Raw genomic sequence first — 18,081 nt, forward strand, 5'->3', positions numbered from 1 at the left:
CGCCCCAATTATTCATTTACTTTTGTCCCCCTTTTTTCTACTTGTCTGTCCATACACCAGATAAAGAGAGTGTGGGCCACAAGGTTTTTTCAATCACACAATCATCCCGTATAAGCTATATAGTTATATGATCGTCTTCAAGAATCAAGGATACGGGATTGCAGTTCAACAGTTTCAGATATTTCCTTCTAGTTATTCTAATAGACTAAAAACTTAAAAGGGATATCTACATACTGCATAAGAATAACCTCCAGAATGACCTCTCGACTCCATTTGAAATCTCTCAGCCACTAAAACTTTGTTTCATTTCTCTTCCCCCTTTTGGTCAAGAAGATTTTCTCAATCCCTCAATGCTGGGTCCAGGCTCATCCCCAGGGGTTATGTCCCATGTTGCCAGGGAGATTTACACCCTGGGAGTCATGTCCCACTAAGTGGGCAGGCCAAGGAGTTTACCTAGCTTAGAGAGAGAAGCCACATCCAAGCAATGAAAGAGGTCCTCTGGGGGTGACTCTTAGGCAAAATTATGAGTAGGTTTAGCCTCTCCTTTGCAGTAACAAGCTTCATAAGGGCAAGCCGCGAGATGGAGGAATTGGCCTACTACAATGGTCGTTCCCAATGTTTGCAGGAATATCAGGAATTCCCCAGGTGGGAAAGTGTAATATTTCCAATTTTTTCCCAGTGCTTCAAAGGGACTGTTCTGGTTTGCTAATGCTGCCATTATGCAAAATACCAGAAATGGATTGGCTTTTTTAAAGGGGCTTTATTTGGTTACAAAGTTACAGTCTGAAGGCCATGAAAATGTCCAAATTAAGGCATCAACACAAGTATACCTTCACCAAAAGAAGGCCAATGGTGTCCAGAAAACCTCTGTTAGCTGGAAAAGCACGTGGCTGGCGTCTGCTGATCCCAGGTTATGTTCCAGCTCCACTCTCAGCTCCTGTGTGTTCTTCAAAGTGGCTCTCTTGGCTGCAGCACTTCCTTCTGTCTGTGAACAATTTTATAGGACTCCAGTGATTCAATTAAGACCCACCCTGAATGAGTGGAGTAACACCTCCACAGAAATTATCCAATCAAAGGTCTCACCCACAGTTGATTGAGTCACATCTCCATGGAAACACTCAAAGGATTCCAACCTAATCAACACTAATATGTCTGTCCCCACAAGATTATATCAAAGAACGTGGCATTTTGGGGGATATAATACATCCAAATGGGCACAGGGACTTTGCAAATACTTTTTATTCTCTGCCCAAATTACTCTGGGAGCGCGAACCTTTTAAAGTAAACTTTGAGGACCAATATGTTATTTCCTAAAAGAAATAATAGCTTGTATCTCAATGCTTTTAAATTTATCTTCAGTTCATCTTCATGTCACTGCCTCCCTCCCCAAATTTTCAGAGCCATAAGGAAATCTGTTGCCAAAAAATAATCATTCAAAACATTAAAGTCAGAGAATTCTAACAAAAGTCGCATATTAAGTAAATGCCCCAGGTGAGTACTCTGGGTCAAGGAGGGCTGCCCTCTTACCTTGAGTAAGTTTGAGAAAGGGAAGGGAGAAAATCCTCTGGGGACCAGGCACTGAGATAAATCTCTACCACAATCCAGCAAGAATGATACAACCACCCATTTTACAGATAAGGAGGTTCAACAACTTTCCTCAAAGGTGAAAAATTCATGGCCATGGTGATTCTAGGGTCTCAGAGATCGAAACACAGGCATTGTTGCTCCTTGTTTCAGAAGGGGCATCCAAACCATCCACTGCAGTTGGCATGTGTGGTCTCAGTGTACTCAGTGATACTTAGAAACGTGTTCCAGCTCAGATATAGGTATGTTATGAAGAAAAATGGAAGTGAACCTTGTCATTTGTTGCAATTCTTTGGATAGAACTAATTTTCTAGAGCAAATAAGTGGTGCTCAGCATCCCCTCCTTCTGTAAGGCCACAGTTTTGATGGAAAAATGGTGGAGCATAAGTCTGAAAGAGAAGAAAAGGCTGGTCTTTCACTTTTTCAGCAATACTGAATAAGCCAAAAAATATATATCCACCCATAAAATAGGCAAAGGAAGAAAGTCTTCCCATATAACACATGAAGATATTATCAATCTTAATTCTCTCCAAGAATATATAGCAAATTGAAGTGGTAGTCACACTTTGCTTTCTGAGGACTTCTTTTATCTTGACTTCAAACTTAATGGACTGATCCATCTGCCCATGACCTGCTGCTTCAAAATTGGCATTTTCCTGTCTTCATTCCCTCCATCCCAAAATCCATGCATTTATTCATGCAGCAAACAGTTATTGGGCACTTTTAATGTGCAGATCTCTGGATTAGTGTTTAGAAATGATAACCAAGGTAAATAAAGTATAATCCTGCCCTCAGAGGTATAAAGCCTCGTAGGTGAGATCAACACAGATCAACACATGCACAAATAATTATAATGCATGAAAGGTGTAAGCAGACTACTTTGTGAGCTCAAAGGACAATGGGGCACTTCTGCCTGAATAATCAGATATTTCTGCACAAATATTCTTGTATTTGACTGTGGGATGCTATCTTAGACCCTTTTGGGGTTATTAAATAATATATTGTATATGGACCATATTTTCTTCTAAAACAAAGAAAAAAAAGTTGATTTCTTAAACACATAACAGCTCCATGGGTTTCAAGTAAGAAATTCTGGACCTGTCTGATGGTTCAAATCAGGAGTGTTAAAAGCAGTCATGGACAGAAGAAGATGGTGGCATAGAGAGGAGTGGAAGCTAGCCAGTCCCCCTGGAACAACTAATAAACAACCAGGAACATATAGTAAATAATCTGGAATAACTGCTGGGGGGACAAACGTGACCGTTCACTCATCGTACACCAACCTGAATTGGGAGGAATGCCTGAGATTGCAGCATAAAATCTGTAAGTAAAAACTGCAGATCCAAGCCAGGAGCCCCCTCCCCCCATGGCCCAAACTGCAAAGCCTCACTGTGCTAGAGAGCCGCATTCCCTGAGCAAGCAAATATAGCTCAGCTGAGCTCCAACTGGGATTTTAATTAGCAAATGTGTACTGCTTCTTACAGGTTATGAATCCCAAACAAGCAGACAGAGGCTTTTGGTGACAACTGACCTTGGAGAGCTGGAGGACCTCTCTGGGAGGGAGGGGGGAGCCCAGAGGACCAGGTACTGTCTCTGGCCAATGGATGAAACTGAGGGGGTCTACAGACTAGCCCTGAAGGGGGTCTTTCTGTCCCTTTTTCAGCTCAGTGGAGATAGCCTCAGCCATTCTCAATTCGCAGCACTCAGACCCAGACAAGGGTCAGAGACTATTCAAATACAAATGACTTCTCCCCAGGGGTTATATCTTCCCTAACAGGAAAGAGGTGGTGCCAAGCTCTACTATTTGCCTTCTATTCAGAACCAGACCCCAGAGCCTGGGGGAAGACAGCCACAAGCCACATCCCTTTACACCAGGCAGGAGTGACAGGCTGACAAGCATCACCTGCTGGGCAGAAAAGCACAGTGACTTGAGGCCTCATGGTGTACCAGTCTTCTGAGACACACCCTCAGGGAGATGTGAAACTATTGCCTTCTTCCAAGACCTGAGCCCGTTCTGGTCTAGGAAACCTGATTGGGGAACCAAGGGGCCAGATGCCTAGACAACAAAAAACTACAACCTACACTAGGAGGGGCAAAGGTATGACCCAGTCAAAGGAACAAACTTACATTTCAACCGGGATACAGGAATTCAAACAGCTAGTGCTGAATCAATTCAGAAAGTTTAGGGAAGAGAAGGCAAAAGAGATGAAGTGTATAATGAAAACACTGGGTGGACATAAGGTAGAAATCAAAAGTTCAAAAAAACGACTGACAGAATCTATGGAAATAAAAGACACAACACAATAGATGAAGGACACAATGGAGACATACAACAAAAGATCTCAAGAGGCAGAGGAAAACACTCAGGAACTGAAGAACAAGGCACCTGAAAGCCTACATGCAAAAGAACAGATAGAGCAAAGAATGGAGAAATATGAGCAATGTCTCCAGGAACTTAAGGACAAAATGAAATGCAGGAATGTTCATGTCATGGGTGTCCCAGAAGGAGAAGAGAAGGGAAAGGGGGCAGAAGCAATAATAGAGGAAATAATCAATGAAAATTTCCCATATCTTAGGAAAGACATAAAATTATGGATCCCAGAAGCACAGCATATCCCAAACAGAATAGATCTGAATAGGCCTATGCCAAGACACTTAATAGTCAGATTACCAAATGTCAAAGATAAAGACAGAATCCTGAAAGCAGCAAGAGAAAAGCAATCCATCACATACAAAGGAAGCTGGATAAGACTGTGTATGGATTTCTCAGTAGAAACCATGGAGGCAAGAAGGAAGTGGGGTGATATATTTAAGATACTGAAAGAGAAAAACAACTGACCAAGAATCCTATATCTGGCAAAACTGTCCTTCAAATATGAGGGACAGCTTAAAATATTCTCTGACAAACAGACAATGACAGAGTTTGTGAACAAGATACCTGCTCTACAGGAAACACTAAAGGGAGCACTACAGACAGAAAGGAAGAGACAGGAGAGTTTTGAAACACAGTTTTGGGAGACAGTAGCACAGCAATGTTAAGTACACTGAACAAAGATGACTGTGAGTATGGTTGAAAGAGGAAGGTTAGGAGCACGTGAGACACCAGAACAAAAGAGGAAAGATAAAGAGTGGGACTGTATAACTCAGTGAAACCTAGAGTGCTCAACGATTGTGATAAAAGGTACAAATATGTTTTTACATGAAGTAGAACAAATGAATGTCAGTCTTGCAAGGTGTTAAAAATGGGGTGGGATTGGGGGAAAAATAGAATCAAAGCAAACTAGAGACTGTAATTAACAGAAACATTGTATTATGCTTCCTTTAATAGAACATAGGCAATATACCAAAGCTAAATGCTTCCTTTTGTTGCTTCCTAGCTGTCATGTTTTTTTTTTCTCTCTCTCTTTTTTTTTCTTCTTTTTCTCCTGTCTCTCTTCCTTTTTGACTCTGCCTCCTCCTTTGTGGAAGAAATGGAGATGTCCTTATACAGATAGTGGCAATGGTGGTGAATACATAAATACGTGACTATAAAACAGAACCATCAATTGTTTACTTAGGATGGAATGTATGGTGTTTGAACAAAACCATCTTAAAAAAAATGGGTTGATGAAGAAACCTTGAGGGCACTATATTGAGTGAAATAAGACAGACACATAAGGACAAATATTGCAGGGTCTCACTGATATGAACTAACTATAATATGTAAACTCATAGATATGAAATGTAAGTTATCAGGATATAGAACAAGGGTAGAGAATGGGGAGCAGTTGCTTATTATGAGCAGAATGTTCAACTAGGGTAAACTTAAATGTTTGGAAATGTACAGGGTTGATGGTAGCATGTTGTGAGAATAACTAACAGTGCTGAAAGATGTGTGAAGGGGTGGAAAGGGTAAGCTCAGAGTCATGCATGTCACCAGAAGGAAAGTTGGAGGTTAAAAGATGGGAATGTGTAGAACAGTGAATCTTGTGGTGGACAATGTCCATGATTAACTGTACAATATTAGAACTCTCTCTCATGAACTAGAACAAATGTATGACACTATAACTAGAAGTTCATAATAGAGGGGCATATAGGAAAAAAATACATACCTATTGCAAACTATATACTACAGTTAGTAGTATTTTAACATTCTTTCATCAACAGTAACAAACATACTCTACCAAAACTATGAATCAATAATGGAGGTGGGGTGGTTAGGGGTATGGGAGGATTTGAGTTTCCTTTTTAGCGTGTGTCTTTATTTCTTTTCTGGAGTAATGAAAATGTTCTGAAAATTGAAAAAAATTAACTGTAGTGATGGATGCACAGCTGTATCATGGTACCATGGGCAATTGATTGTACACTTTGGATAATTGTATGGTATGTGAACAATCTCAATTTTAAAAAATAAAAAAAAGCAAACAGTCAATGTGAGCATAACAGGTCTATGGTATATCAGTGGACATCCTGCAGACATTTGGAAATACTGGTCTGGGGCATGGGAGAGAAATTGAGGCAACCACACCCTCATAGCCTGGATCCTCTGAGAAAACACTCTCTGGGTGAATTTCCCCTAATGATCACAAGTGTCACCCAGGGGTGTCTCTTAGTCAAGCTACATCATGGCTTCTGGAGTAGGACTTCAACTACCGGAATCACCCTACCAGGGTTAGCAAGGATTCTCCAGAATGTAGCTGTTTTAGGACAGGTCTTTCTCATGTTCCCCATAGGACTCAACTAGTTTTTTTAGCTCTAAGTGCTTAATGAGGGAGCCATGAGGTGATTTCAGGCCCTCATATTCCCAATGTTTGCCAGAAAACATTCAAAATTTCAATTTAAACAGGAAGAATTGCTCCATTTTTTCCCTTTGTTTCTTTTTTTTTATTAAATTCAGTTTTATTGAAATACATTCACACACCATACAATCATCCATGATATACAATCCACTGTCCACAGTATGATAACATAGTTATGCGTTCATCACCACAATCTATCTCTAAACATTTTCCTTACATCAGAAAGAACCAGAACAAGAATAAAAAATAAAAGTGAAAAAAGAACACCCAAATCATCCCCCCATCCCACCCCATTTGTCCTTTAGTTTTTATCCCCATTCCTCCACTCATCCATATACTAGATAAAGGGGGTGTGATCCACAAGGTCTTCACAATCACACTGTCACCCCTTGTAATCTACATTATTACATAATTGTCTTCAGGAGTCCAGACTGCTGGGTTGGAGTTTGGTAGTTTCAGGTATTTACTTCTAGCTATTCCAATACATTAAAGCCTAAGAGGTGTTATCTATATAGTGCATAAGAATGTCCACCAGAGTGACCTCTCGACTCCATTTGGAATCTCTCAGCCACTGAAACTATTTCATCTCATTTTGCATCCCCCTTTTGGTCAAGAAGATACTCTCAGTCCCACGATGCCGGGTCCACATTCATCCCTGGGAGTCATACTCTGCATTGCCAGGGAGATTTACACCCCTGGGAGTCGGGTCCCACATAGGGGGGAGGGCAGCGAGTTCACCTGTCGAGATGGCTCAGTTAGAGAGAGAGAGGGCCACATCTGAGCAACAAAGAGGTACTCAGGGGGAGACTCTTAGGCACCATTACATACAACTTTAGGCTCTCCTTTGTGGTAATGAGCTTCATAAGGGCAAGTCCCATGCTCGAGGGCTCAGCACATCAAACCGCCAGTCCCAATGTTTGTGACAACATCAACACCAGTCCAGGTGAGGATGTCCAAGACATCTGCACCTTCCCCCAGATCCTCGGGGCTGGGGAGGGGGAGGCTGTAAATATATTTTTTATTATCTGCCCAAATTACTCTAGGATGTGTCACTATTTCACTCCAGCCTATACTAACCTACTGTATCTCACTTCCTATTCAAAGTTCCATGCAATTGTGGTGTTTGAACAAATCGACTGTAGAGTTGTACCATTTAGGAAATTTAGATCCTGTACCAAATAGATATCTATTCCCTTGGTCTCATATGAAAGTTGAAGTTTTAAAACACAATCAGTTTCAACCTTTATCCTTTGGCCTGGCTTGCCCTGGTCAAGTCTTTCTCATGTTCCCCATAGGACTCAACTAGTTTTTTTAGCTCTAAGTGCTTAATGAGGGAGCCATGAGGTGATTTCAGGCCCTCATATTCCCAATGTTTGCCAGAAAACATTCAAAATTTCAATTTACACAGGAAGAATTGCTCCATTTTTTTTTATTTAAAAACAAAAGCAAAAACCTTCAGTTCAAAGTGTGATTGTGAAAACCTTGTAGATCACACTCCCTTATCCAGCATATGGATGGATGAGTAGAAAATGGGGACAAAAACTAAATGAAAAATAGGGTGGGAAGGTGGGGATGATTTGGGTGTTCTTTTTTACTTTTATTTTTTATTCTTATTTTTACTTTTTCTGGTATAAGGAAAATGTTCAAAAAATAGACTGGGGTGATGAATGCATAACTATATGATGGTACTATGAACATTTGATTGTACACCATGGATGATTCTATGGTATGTGAATATATCTCAGTAAAACTGAATTTAATTTTTAAAAAACCTTCAGTTTAAATATTTGAAAATGTTTTTAACTCACAATTGAGACAATGTGTAGATCCATTTATAATATGTTATGCTTAATGATGGGGAAAACATCTGAATATAATTTTCATTCAATTCACTCTTGAAACGTGCATCTTCCTGCAATACAGAGAAGGCCAAGATTTCTAAGCTAATTCTGTACCTTCTTTAGTTACACAAGAAAAATTCATGGGCAATTTAAGTTAGACTGACAGAAAAGGCTACAAGCCCATTATCAACCCAGCCTCCTCCCAATTTTGGTTTAAGTTTAAATTCTCTAATTTAGACAAGAACTTTGCAGTGTATGGCAGTGATTGACAGACATAGCTTTATCTGATTATCCTATGATTCTGAATTTAATAAAATATGTTTTAGTAAGAAGGGCACAGCCTACTGGCAACCCCAGGTAAAATCACAAGGGTGATACTAAAGTTTATTTTCTTTGTACAGCCTTCATTCAAAAAAGATACTTCCTACTGGGCTTTAGTAATTCAGACACCCATTGTTTGATATAAAGCAAGCAACTGCACATTTTAAATTGAAAAGCATACCTTGAGATGGTGAAGTAGACACATTTGTCACAAGGTCAAGTGGTAAGCTCTCAGCACCCATTCTGCCCGGAGGCACCTCTTGAAGTCAGTGAGATATGGAGGGAAAAGCAGTTAACTCAGGCTTCTCCAGCATATGAACAGCATAATATCTTCATGCTGCATCTTCTCTGTGCTGCTTCTACAGATCTCCACCTTTAAAAGGTTGTACACTTGGACTTGGTTTCCCATGGAGCTGATCCATCCACACATTTTTGCTTTGGTACCAATGGCAGGTATCTGTTACACAACTGGCAAGGGTTGCTAGAATGTAGGGCGGAACTTTGGAGGGAAACAGAGCCAATTGTACAACCTTAGAAAGCAAGCAGGCGAACCAGCTGAACTGATGAATCATGAGTTAGGGGACCACAATGGCTTCAGCATATGTGTGGAATTTCCTTACCTTTTCATGAGTGAAAACAGTGAAGGGATCATTAGTGAGTAAGAGAACTGTGGAAACATTGTTGTCCTGGTTTGCTAATGCTACTGTTGTGCAAAATACCAGAAATGGATTGGCTTTTATAAAGGGGGTTTATTTGGTTACAAGGTTATAGTCCTAAGGCCATAAAAGTGTCCCCTGGCTTCTGTCCAGAAAACCTCTGTTACCTGGGAAGGAATAGGCACGTGGCTGGCGTCTGCTCCAGGGTTCTGGTTTCAAAATAGCTTTTTCCCAGGATGTTCCTCTCTAGCTGTCTGGGGGTGTTCTCTTAGTTTCTCCCAGGAAAACTATGGGCTAGCAAGTCTGCTTTCAGCGGTCATCTCCAAAATGGCTCTCTTGACTGCAGCACCAAACTCCTTCTGTCTGAGCTCTTATAGGGCTCTAATAATTTAATCAAGACCCGAGCTGAATGGGCGGGGCCATACCTCCATGGAAACAATCCCATCATCAGGTCACACTGTAATCAAAGGTGTTACTAGTCGCATCTCCATGGAAACACTCAATCAAAAGGTTCCAACCTAATCAACACTAATACATCTGTCCCCCACAAGACTGCATCCAAAAACATGGCATTTTGGGGGACATAAAACATCCAAACTGGCACAACTGTGAAGTGCTAAATATCACCATTATGGCCTGAAAAGATGAATAGACTGTGCCAAGATGCTGGCCTCATTTACTGCTGGGAAGATTCAGGTACCACTGAGAACAGCTTCCCAGCATCTGGAGGGATATACCCATAGAAGTTTACCAAGAGCCAAAGTAAAGTATCCCAATGGTTTCCTTATTTCAAAATAGACTAAGTAATTTTGACCTGAAAATGGAAGGTAATTAATTTAATGGAAAAGGATTTGTGTTTACCATAAATTTTTTGGACAATAATTTTTATGTGTGTGTGCTTATGCGTTAATTCAAATAATTCCTATGTAGAAACATAATGGCAAAGGTCTGCTATTTGTGATCAGATTAGACATGTAAATGAGATGATAATGTTTACTGCTGGTATACTATTTGCACCAGAGCCCAAGAATAGATTTTAGCACTTGTTGGAACACAAATTTTCAAGAGTAGCAAAATTTGAAATATTTAGATGGTTCTCGCCCACAGTTGCCATGCTAATTTAAATAACCGAGACTTGCTTTCTTAATTGCATGTTCCTGTAATAGAAATACAACACACAAGTTGGACTGAAAGGAACACAGCTTTCTGGCGGCCAGAAACAAAGACTAGCAATTGCAAGGGCTCTTCTCCGAAAACCAAAAATCTTATTGTTGGATGAAGCCACTTCAGCTCTTGATAATGAGACTGAAAAGGTAACATCCTGTTCTTTCATCCCAAAATATAATACCACATATGACAGTCCAGTATTCATGGAAGAAATCAGAGTCAATTTGGGGAAAGAAAGGTCTGGAGAGGATTATGGTCTAGAGTCAACAGTTTTAATTAAGGCTTTGATTGTTACAGAAAAGGTTAGAGGCTGGTGAGGACGATAGGAGAGTTGGAACAGAGGGCACCTCATGTTCTGGAAAGGTTTACTTACTTGAATTGTGTTCAGTATCAAAAGGGGCCCAATTCTTGAAATGTTTCTCCACTCAAAGAGAAGTCCAAAGAAAAACTGCTTTCCTATTTTATGATTATTATTCCAATGATGCCATACAAATTACATGTGTAAAGGAGTAGTCTACAATGCAATCAGTGTCAGTACCTGCTAGTTATCCCACCTTCTACAGTAGTGTATTAGATCAGTCTGAGAAGGAAACAAGTAAGAAAAGGGACATGTGACAACATACTGACAGTTCAGGCTCCTTCAGATGCTTAGTTTTGGCATGTCTGTGTCCGCTAGCAGTTTCTTGGACTTTGTAAGGCACTTATTTGTTAAATCAACAACAGTTAAATGAATGATAATTGTTAATGTTTATTGAGTGTTTATTATATGCTATTGTTTCAAACCTCACATCAACTTTTATCAGTGTATCTATTTAATAAATTAGCACAATAAGCTTAGAATGGTTAAGTAATTTCCCTAAATTCTAATAGAAGGGGTTGGACCTAAGATCTCATACTCTTAACCCCTACAGGACTGCTAGTTGTAGATGAACATCATCCCCGATTCCCAAGGAGAACAGTGTGTTATGAAGGGAAAAACATGACTTTTGAAATTAGACATATCTGATTTATAACCCTGGATTCAAAAGTCACTAGCAATGTGACCTTGGTCAAATGACCTGGACTCTTGGAACCTCAGTTTACTCATAGGAGAAATGAAAATACCCTCACCTTACAGGCTTATTGCAAGGAATTAAATGATATATCCACGTTAGGAACATATTTTATACAAAATATTGGTTTTCATCCACCACTCCTATTTCCTCTACACAGCATTATAACCTCATTGTTAGCCAAAATGCTATTATAGCCAGGACAGTTTTGCAGCCATCTCCTACCAGAGGAAAAATAGTATAAGAGGAAATTCTTCTTAGGTGTGAAAATACTCCTTTCTGGCTTTGAGTTTGGAATCTGATAATTACCACTTACATACAAACAACCATTTCATTTTTATTCCTTGTCAAAGAAGATTTTCTAATTGAAAGTCTTACTCAATGTGTCTATAATTACTTTTTTCAAATTTCTGTTGAATAGGGTGAATATTTCCCAAAGTAGAGCAAATTAGATTACCCCAACTGCTTTGGTTTTGACAGGTTTCTTAGCATCTAGCCCAAGTTGGTGAGCACAGGTCCTTCTCTCTTCCAGGTGGTGCAGCATGCCCTTGATGAAGCCCGGAGAGGAAGGACATGCATCATGATCGCTCACAGGCTCTCCACAATACAGAATGCAGATGTAATAGTGGTTCTGCACAATGGAAAAATAAAGGAACAAGGAACTCATCAAGAGCTCCTGAGAAATCGAGACATATACTTTAAATTAGTAAATGCACAGTCAGTGCAGTGATGGTGTTCAAAAGTTAGCATATATTTTGATCTTATAATGCAAAGAAAGAGTACTTAGTAATTATTTAGCCTGCTTTGATCTCTTGTTATTGTATTATCAATACCTAGAATCATGCTACTTGAGTACAGACGTTCTGTTTATACACCGTCTTCCCTTCAGATTTTTAAAAGGAAACAACAATTTGCTAAATCCACATGAGCAATATAACACCTGGTTGCCTTACTTTATGGAAAAGTTCAAGCACATTTACTTGTAAAGTAGTTTTCTGCACGGGAAATCTATTTTTCCATCAACTTCTGCTATAAAATTGGGACTATGCTCCCACAAAAAAAAAGTATCCTGTTAATTAAGTTAAAAGGTTTTAGCAAAGAAAGAGTAAGAAGTGGTTGGGCCAGTGGCATTGCAAAAAGAACCATTTTGATTTGAAACTTCCAGAGCTTTGTAGCACATACTAGAATATTTTGTACTAGTCCCTTTTCTCTAGACCATAGGAATTTTTCTCATTCCTAAATAAATATCCACTGTTTATCAAAATTCTGTTTTATCCTTTTGTTGAGGGTAGAAGGGATTAGGAGGTAAAATTTCTGGCTGAATTAAATAGCTATCTCCCGCTTCAGCAGTAAATGAAGTGCTTGACATAATCTGTCCTGAAAATTTGATTATTCCAGGCTTTGGGTTTGGCAGAATAAATCTGAGACATGCCAGTATATAAACACTTATTTACTTAAAATAAGAGCTAATTGTATTGCAGATTAAAATTTAAAATGCCTTTGTCTATTATTATTCAATCAGATAATTTGTTAAAATTTTATATGTGGTTCATTTTACGTAATATAGGTATGATTTTTAAGTTTTGTATAAATAACAATATTGGCAAACTGAGTCATGTTTTCCGATTACTTAAATATATCATTTCATCTAGGGATTTTATCTTTATTCTTAGTTGTATTTTCTTCCATTCACAGCGACACCTATAAAGTGTACTCTTCCAGCCTCTCTAAAGTGCACTCTGCCAATAATCTGAAATATTGTGAAAAAAATCAAAACCATTTATACATTGTGCCACTTTTTAAAACACAAATTAAAAATAGGTTGGGAGGGTTGAGAACCAGATGTATTGTTTAGAAGCAGTGACACAGAATGCCTTGTGGCCATTTTGCTGTACATGGATGTAGAGCTTAAGGTAGTTTCTCTTTCCAGACTAGGGTGGGCAGGTGGAAAAGGCCAGTGTGGTCTGGCCTCAGAGCTTTGGAGAAGATCCTCAGACTCCAGTTCCATAATCCTTCCCAGACTGGAAAATACCTGCAGTGGCTCCTTGTCCCTTGAGTATAGCAATATCAATCCCATCTGCTCCGAGAACGTTGCCTTGTATATTGTAAGTCATACCTCCAGATATCAGTAGAACACTTTCTTTGCAAAATAATTGAATCCCACCTAACTTTAATTCCCATTTCATCTCAAAAAACTTAAAGGATGCTCCAAGTGCACCATTCTCTTAAATTAAGCCGCTACTACACGGGCCCAAGCAGCTCATTAGGTGCAGGGTTATCAGCTGATGAAGGCAGAAAGTGCATAGAAACCACCTGCTTTTTAGCAACTGCCACAATTTAAAAGTTCAAAATTTCTCTACTGTTCTTAAGATGGTTTTAAATATATATAATTTTAATTAAAACAATGGTTTTGATGAATTCAAAATACCTTGTCTCCAAAAGGATTCCAGTCAGCTGTGGAATTACTTACTTTGATGAGCTCAGGTTTTTAAGAATACTTTTAATATTTTTTTTCCAAAATGAACAGCCATTTACATACAAATCTTAGTTTTATAAGTCTGACTTTTTAATTCCTATATTTTTTCTTAAAGTAACTGAAAAAAAGCTAAACCACGAAGTGCTATTTTCATCATTTAAAGAAAAAGAAACATACATATACTTTAGCAGATTTAAATATAGGTTTTACATTTTGAATCACTCATTAATGTGCTTAGAAATTAATTATTAAATAATAAGATGTTAGGCTTACAACTCACAACTTGGTATTTATTTAAGGGCTTAAGCAATGAATGCCAGTTTCTTCTGGGAACTAAATCAGTGAATTTAAGATGTGATTTCTTCATACAGTACCTTGGGTATAGTAGAGACTCAATAAATAGTAGTAATTTGATTTGAAAAGACAGATATTATAACACTAAGACTGATACTAAGATGAGAAGCTCACATTTACTGGAAAGGTGATCTGGTGGACTTCAACAGTCATGAATTGCCATCTCCTTATCATGGGTATTAACAGTCACTGGTGATCCACTAGGTAATTTACTTCTATCCTAGGCTAACTCGAGCTCATAAAACTTTTTTCTTTCCATTCTTTCCATTCAAAAGTCACCCACATTTGTTAATTTTAGACTTTTATCATAGTGTATAAACTGGTTTAACTTATTTAATTTTGAAATAATTTGGTATTTGACTATACATTGCCTAATTTCTTTTACATCCAACCTATCTTCTCTCAGGACTTTTATCTGTTTTAAGGCATATTCCCTACTCTCACGGACATCCTGGCCTAAGGAAAACACTGATTTCTGCCAGTTGTGATTCACAGTCTAATTCTTCATCACAGCTACCACAACCCAAACTTGTCTGAGTGTCCTTGCTCTTTGATTCTCCTCAACCTCTGAACTTGAATATAGTTAGAAGAGACAAGGAGAATAAGGCAACAGTAAAAAAAGAGGATTTGTAAATACATGGTCTAGAAGATCCTAAATACAGCAAAGGCGGCTCTCCAGCAAGGTCAGGATCCATGACACAGTCATCTTCTAAAAGCTAGTGAGTTACAGCAGCCCACAACCATGTCCACACTCTTATCCTTTGAACCACCCTTCTTCTGCCTAGGAGGTAGAGCAGTTAAGTTAGTCTTAAAATAATTGGAACACCAATGAGGATATCATGAGGCTGCATACAGTTGAATAGAAAAGTTTAATAAGGATAAGGTATGGCACAGATGTTAGTGGAAAAAACAAACAAATGTCACACCTACTTTATAACTAACCAAGCCAACCTTCTTTACATCTCACCACTCCTCAAAACAAGCTGTGATGCATTCTATTGTTAAGTCAGCTTAGGTCAGAGCTAATAATCCGGTTTTCAGCTTACTCAATGTGTCATAGAGGTGCTCTGCAAATGGCCTGTGAAAATATTTCACATGTTAGTGTCAACCTATGTATTCCTTGTTTTGCTTTTGAGTCCTTACTCCAAGAGAATTTGGTGAAATGGAATCATAGATTGATGGAAAAGTTCAGTCAAGGTAGGAAACTGGGAAAATTGGAGGCAGGAAGAATGACAAAAAATGGTTAGGGGTATGCAGTAGCTATCCAGCCTTCATTTATTTCCCTACAATTAGTAATAATTATGAGAAATTGAAAAGCTCATTTAAAAGCCATAATTTTAAAAATGCACGGGTCACCTGGATGTCTCTGCATAGTACCTCAAGTAATACGACTTTCTTCTTTTCCACAAAACCACATTGACAAAGCCTGTGCTATTTTCCTCTTGCTGCTTAACAAACTATCTCAAACTCAGTGACTTAAAACAACAAAATTTATTTTCTTACAGATCTGGAGGTTAGAAATCCAAAAATGGCATAGATGTTAGTGGGAAAAAAAAGCAACATCACACCTATTTTATAACTAACCCAGCCAACCTTCTTTGCATCTCACCACTCCTCAAAACAAGCTGTGGTGCATTCTAATGTCAAGGCAGCTTAGGTCAGAGCTAAAATCAAAGGCTGTATTCCTTCTGGAGGCTCTAGGGGAGAAACTGTCCCTTCCTTTTCAGCTTCTAGAGACTGCCCATGTTCCCTGGCCCACATTCCTTTGATTCCTACTTCCACAGTCCCACTTCTGTCACTCTGCTTCTGTCTTCACATAGTCTTCTCAGCCTCTGACGCTGACAGCCTTGCATTTCCCTTATAAGAATCCTTGTGATTACATTGGGTCCACCTGGAAAACCCAGGCTAATCAATTCATCTCGATATTCTTAATCTCATCTGCAAAGTTCCTTTTGTTATTTGTAGGTTCCAGGAGAAGATGTGGACATCTTTGGGAGGCCATTATTCAGCCTGCCACAAAGCTTATCCATTAAACTCTTATTCCATGGAGAAGACAAGCCAATTTTCACAGATTTGTGTTGAGCAAAGCTCAAAGAGACCCCTGAAAACAACCTATCCATCATCATCGTACACAGAAAGCACAAACCTAGCCTAAGAACACACGCATCTTGCCACCAAGACTGCTCCCGTTGCCTCCAACTTTTTGCCATTATATCATGCTACCTACCATCATTCATTCCTGGTCCTTGGAATGGAATGCATTTGTTTTTCTCTCTTCACTTTTGCTGTTGGATTCCACCATTGCTGCTGCTTCCTTTTATGCTGAGACTAGATTTATTAAATAGACATTTATACCAATTTCTACTTTCTTAACATTGTTACTCTCTTTCTAATAATTTTATGTGGCAGCAGGTGAAAACAGCCCCCTTAATACTGTAAATATATGTTTTCACATACTTCTGACCCAGTGTACACTTTTAAATTTTACTGAAACCATTTTAAACTACTCTTTTTAAAGACGGCTAGAATTTTTTGTGAAAATTTTTATTTAGACATGGAATAAGCACTTCATGTTCATTGTCTCATTTAGTCCTCATATAAGGGTGGATATTACTGCTGTCTCTTTACCGAGAAGAAAATCAAAGCTTAAGGAAATTAAGCAACTTGTTGAGATTTGGACTCAGGGGTTCAGATCCTTGACTGCCCAACTCCAGAGCCTACTGTCTCAATCATGGTACCAATTTCTTCCATCCACACATTTATTCAGGCAAAGTGGCTGACTGAATTGAGGGTGCAGTGTTTGGTCACAGGAGTGTCTTGGGTGAATGTGAGGATCAAACTGATGTGTTGACAATAGTTACATTGTGTAATTAAATTAACCAACCATACTCCCTAAAAAACCACTCCCTACATCCACATCACTGAAACAAGATTAAATTTAGCCCAAGGTATGAGTTCTATTTTCCCTGTGGGTGTAGATTCAGACACTTTATGCATGGACATAATTGCAAAAATAAAAGAGTTCCAATCCAAGAAAAATTTTAGAAAGAGATATATTTTTAGACAAAAGCATAGTATCGGTGACTATAATGTCTATGAAGATATGCTGAAAAGTGCTACCAAATGTTTTTTTAGTGAGGCATGCTTAATTATTAAGGTTAAGTTTAAACCACTTGAGAATCTGCTTAAGGAAAGATGTGAGTTTACTGAGATTTCAGAAAAGCAAAAGTTAGACAATTAGGTGTTAACTGTAAATGAATGCATTTACTACTGCATTATTAGGCTGAGAGAAAGAATGGCCTAGTAAACTGATCTGTGTTATAGAAAATGTAAATGATGGAATACTTTTATAAGCCAAGTAAAATTTGTTATTGAAAGTATTTTGTTTAATCAACTTTACTTCATCATAGAAATAGAATACATGGCAAAAATATTTTCTGCCCAGTTGAAAGTCAAGAAGAGATTGTAGGAGAAAAATTGATGTAAATTAGTAGAACATAGAATATTCTGGATAATTGTGAAGTGGAAGCAGAAGCAGCAGAGACGCAGCAGCTGCAATTTTAAAACATTCAAACAATAAAGAATATAATATACTGTAGCAATCAGCTTAGAACTGGAGGGAAAAAAGATTGCACCATCAAATCCTCAGAATATCTAAAAAAGAGGTACAAATCTAAATTCCTAGTCCCATGGCCCCAAATGTGGGAAGTTTGGGCAGAATCATACCATTGTCTATATTAGTTTTATATATGTCTTTAATCCCTAATTTTCTAGAGCCAAATCCCTTGAGAAGAGAGGAGTTAATAAGCAACAAATTAGCCAAAAAGGAAAGGCCTGGCTCTCACTTAATAG

At 38.6% G+C, this 18,081-nt stretch overlaps 1 protein-coding gene across 1 annotated transcript in view; it reads left to right on the plus strand.

Moving 5' to 3' along the window:
• Positions 1–12,129, plus strand: part of ABCB5 (ATP binding cassette subfamily B member 5) — a 150,284-nt gene extending 138,155 nt beyond the window's left edge. The window contains 2 exon segments of the mRNA XM_037837794.1: positions 10,347–10,493; positions 11,932–12,129. Of these exon segments, the coding sequence (XP_037693722.1) occupies positions 10,347–10,493; positions 11,932–12,129 (345 nt within the window).
• Positions 12,130–18,081: the final 5,952 nt, after the last annotated feature.

This window comes from Choloepus didactylus, chromosome 5 (genome assembly GCF_015220235.1).
Source record: "Choloepus didactylus isolate mChoDid1 chromosome 5, mChoDid1.pri, whole genome shotgun sequence".
Lineage (NCBI taxonomy): Eukaryota > Metazoa > Chordata > Mammalia > Pilosa > Megalonychidae > Choloepus > Choloepus didactylus.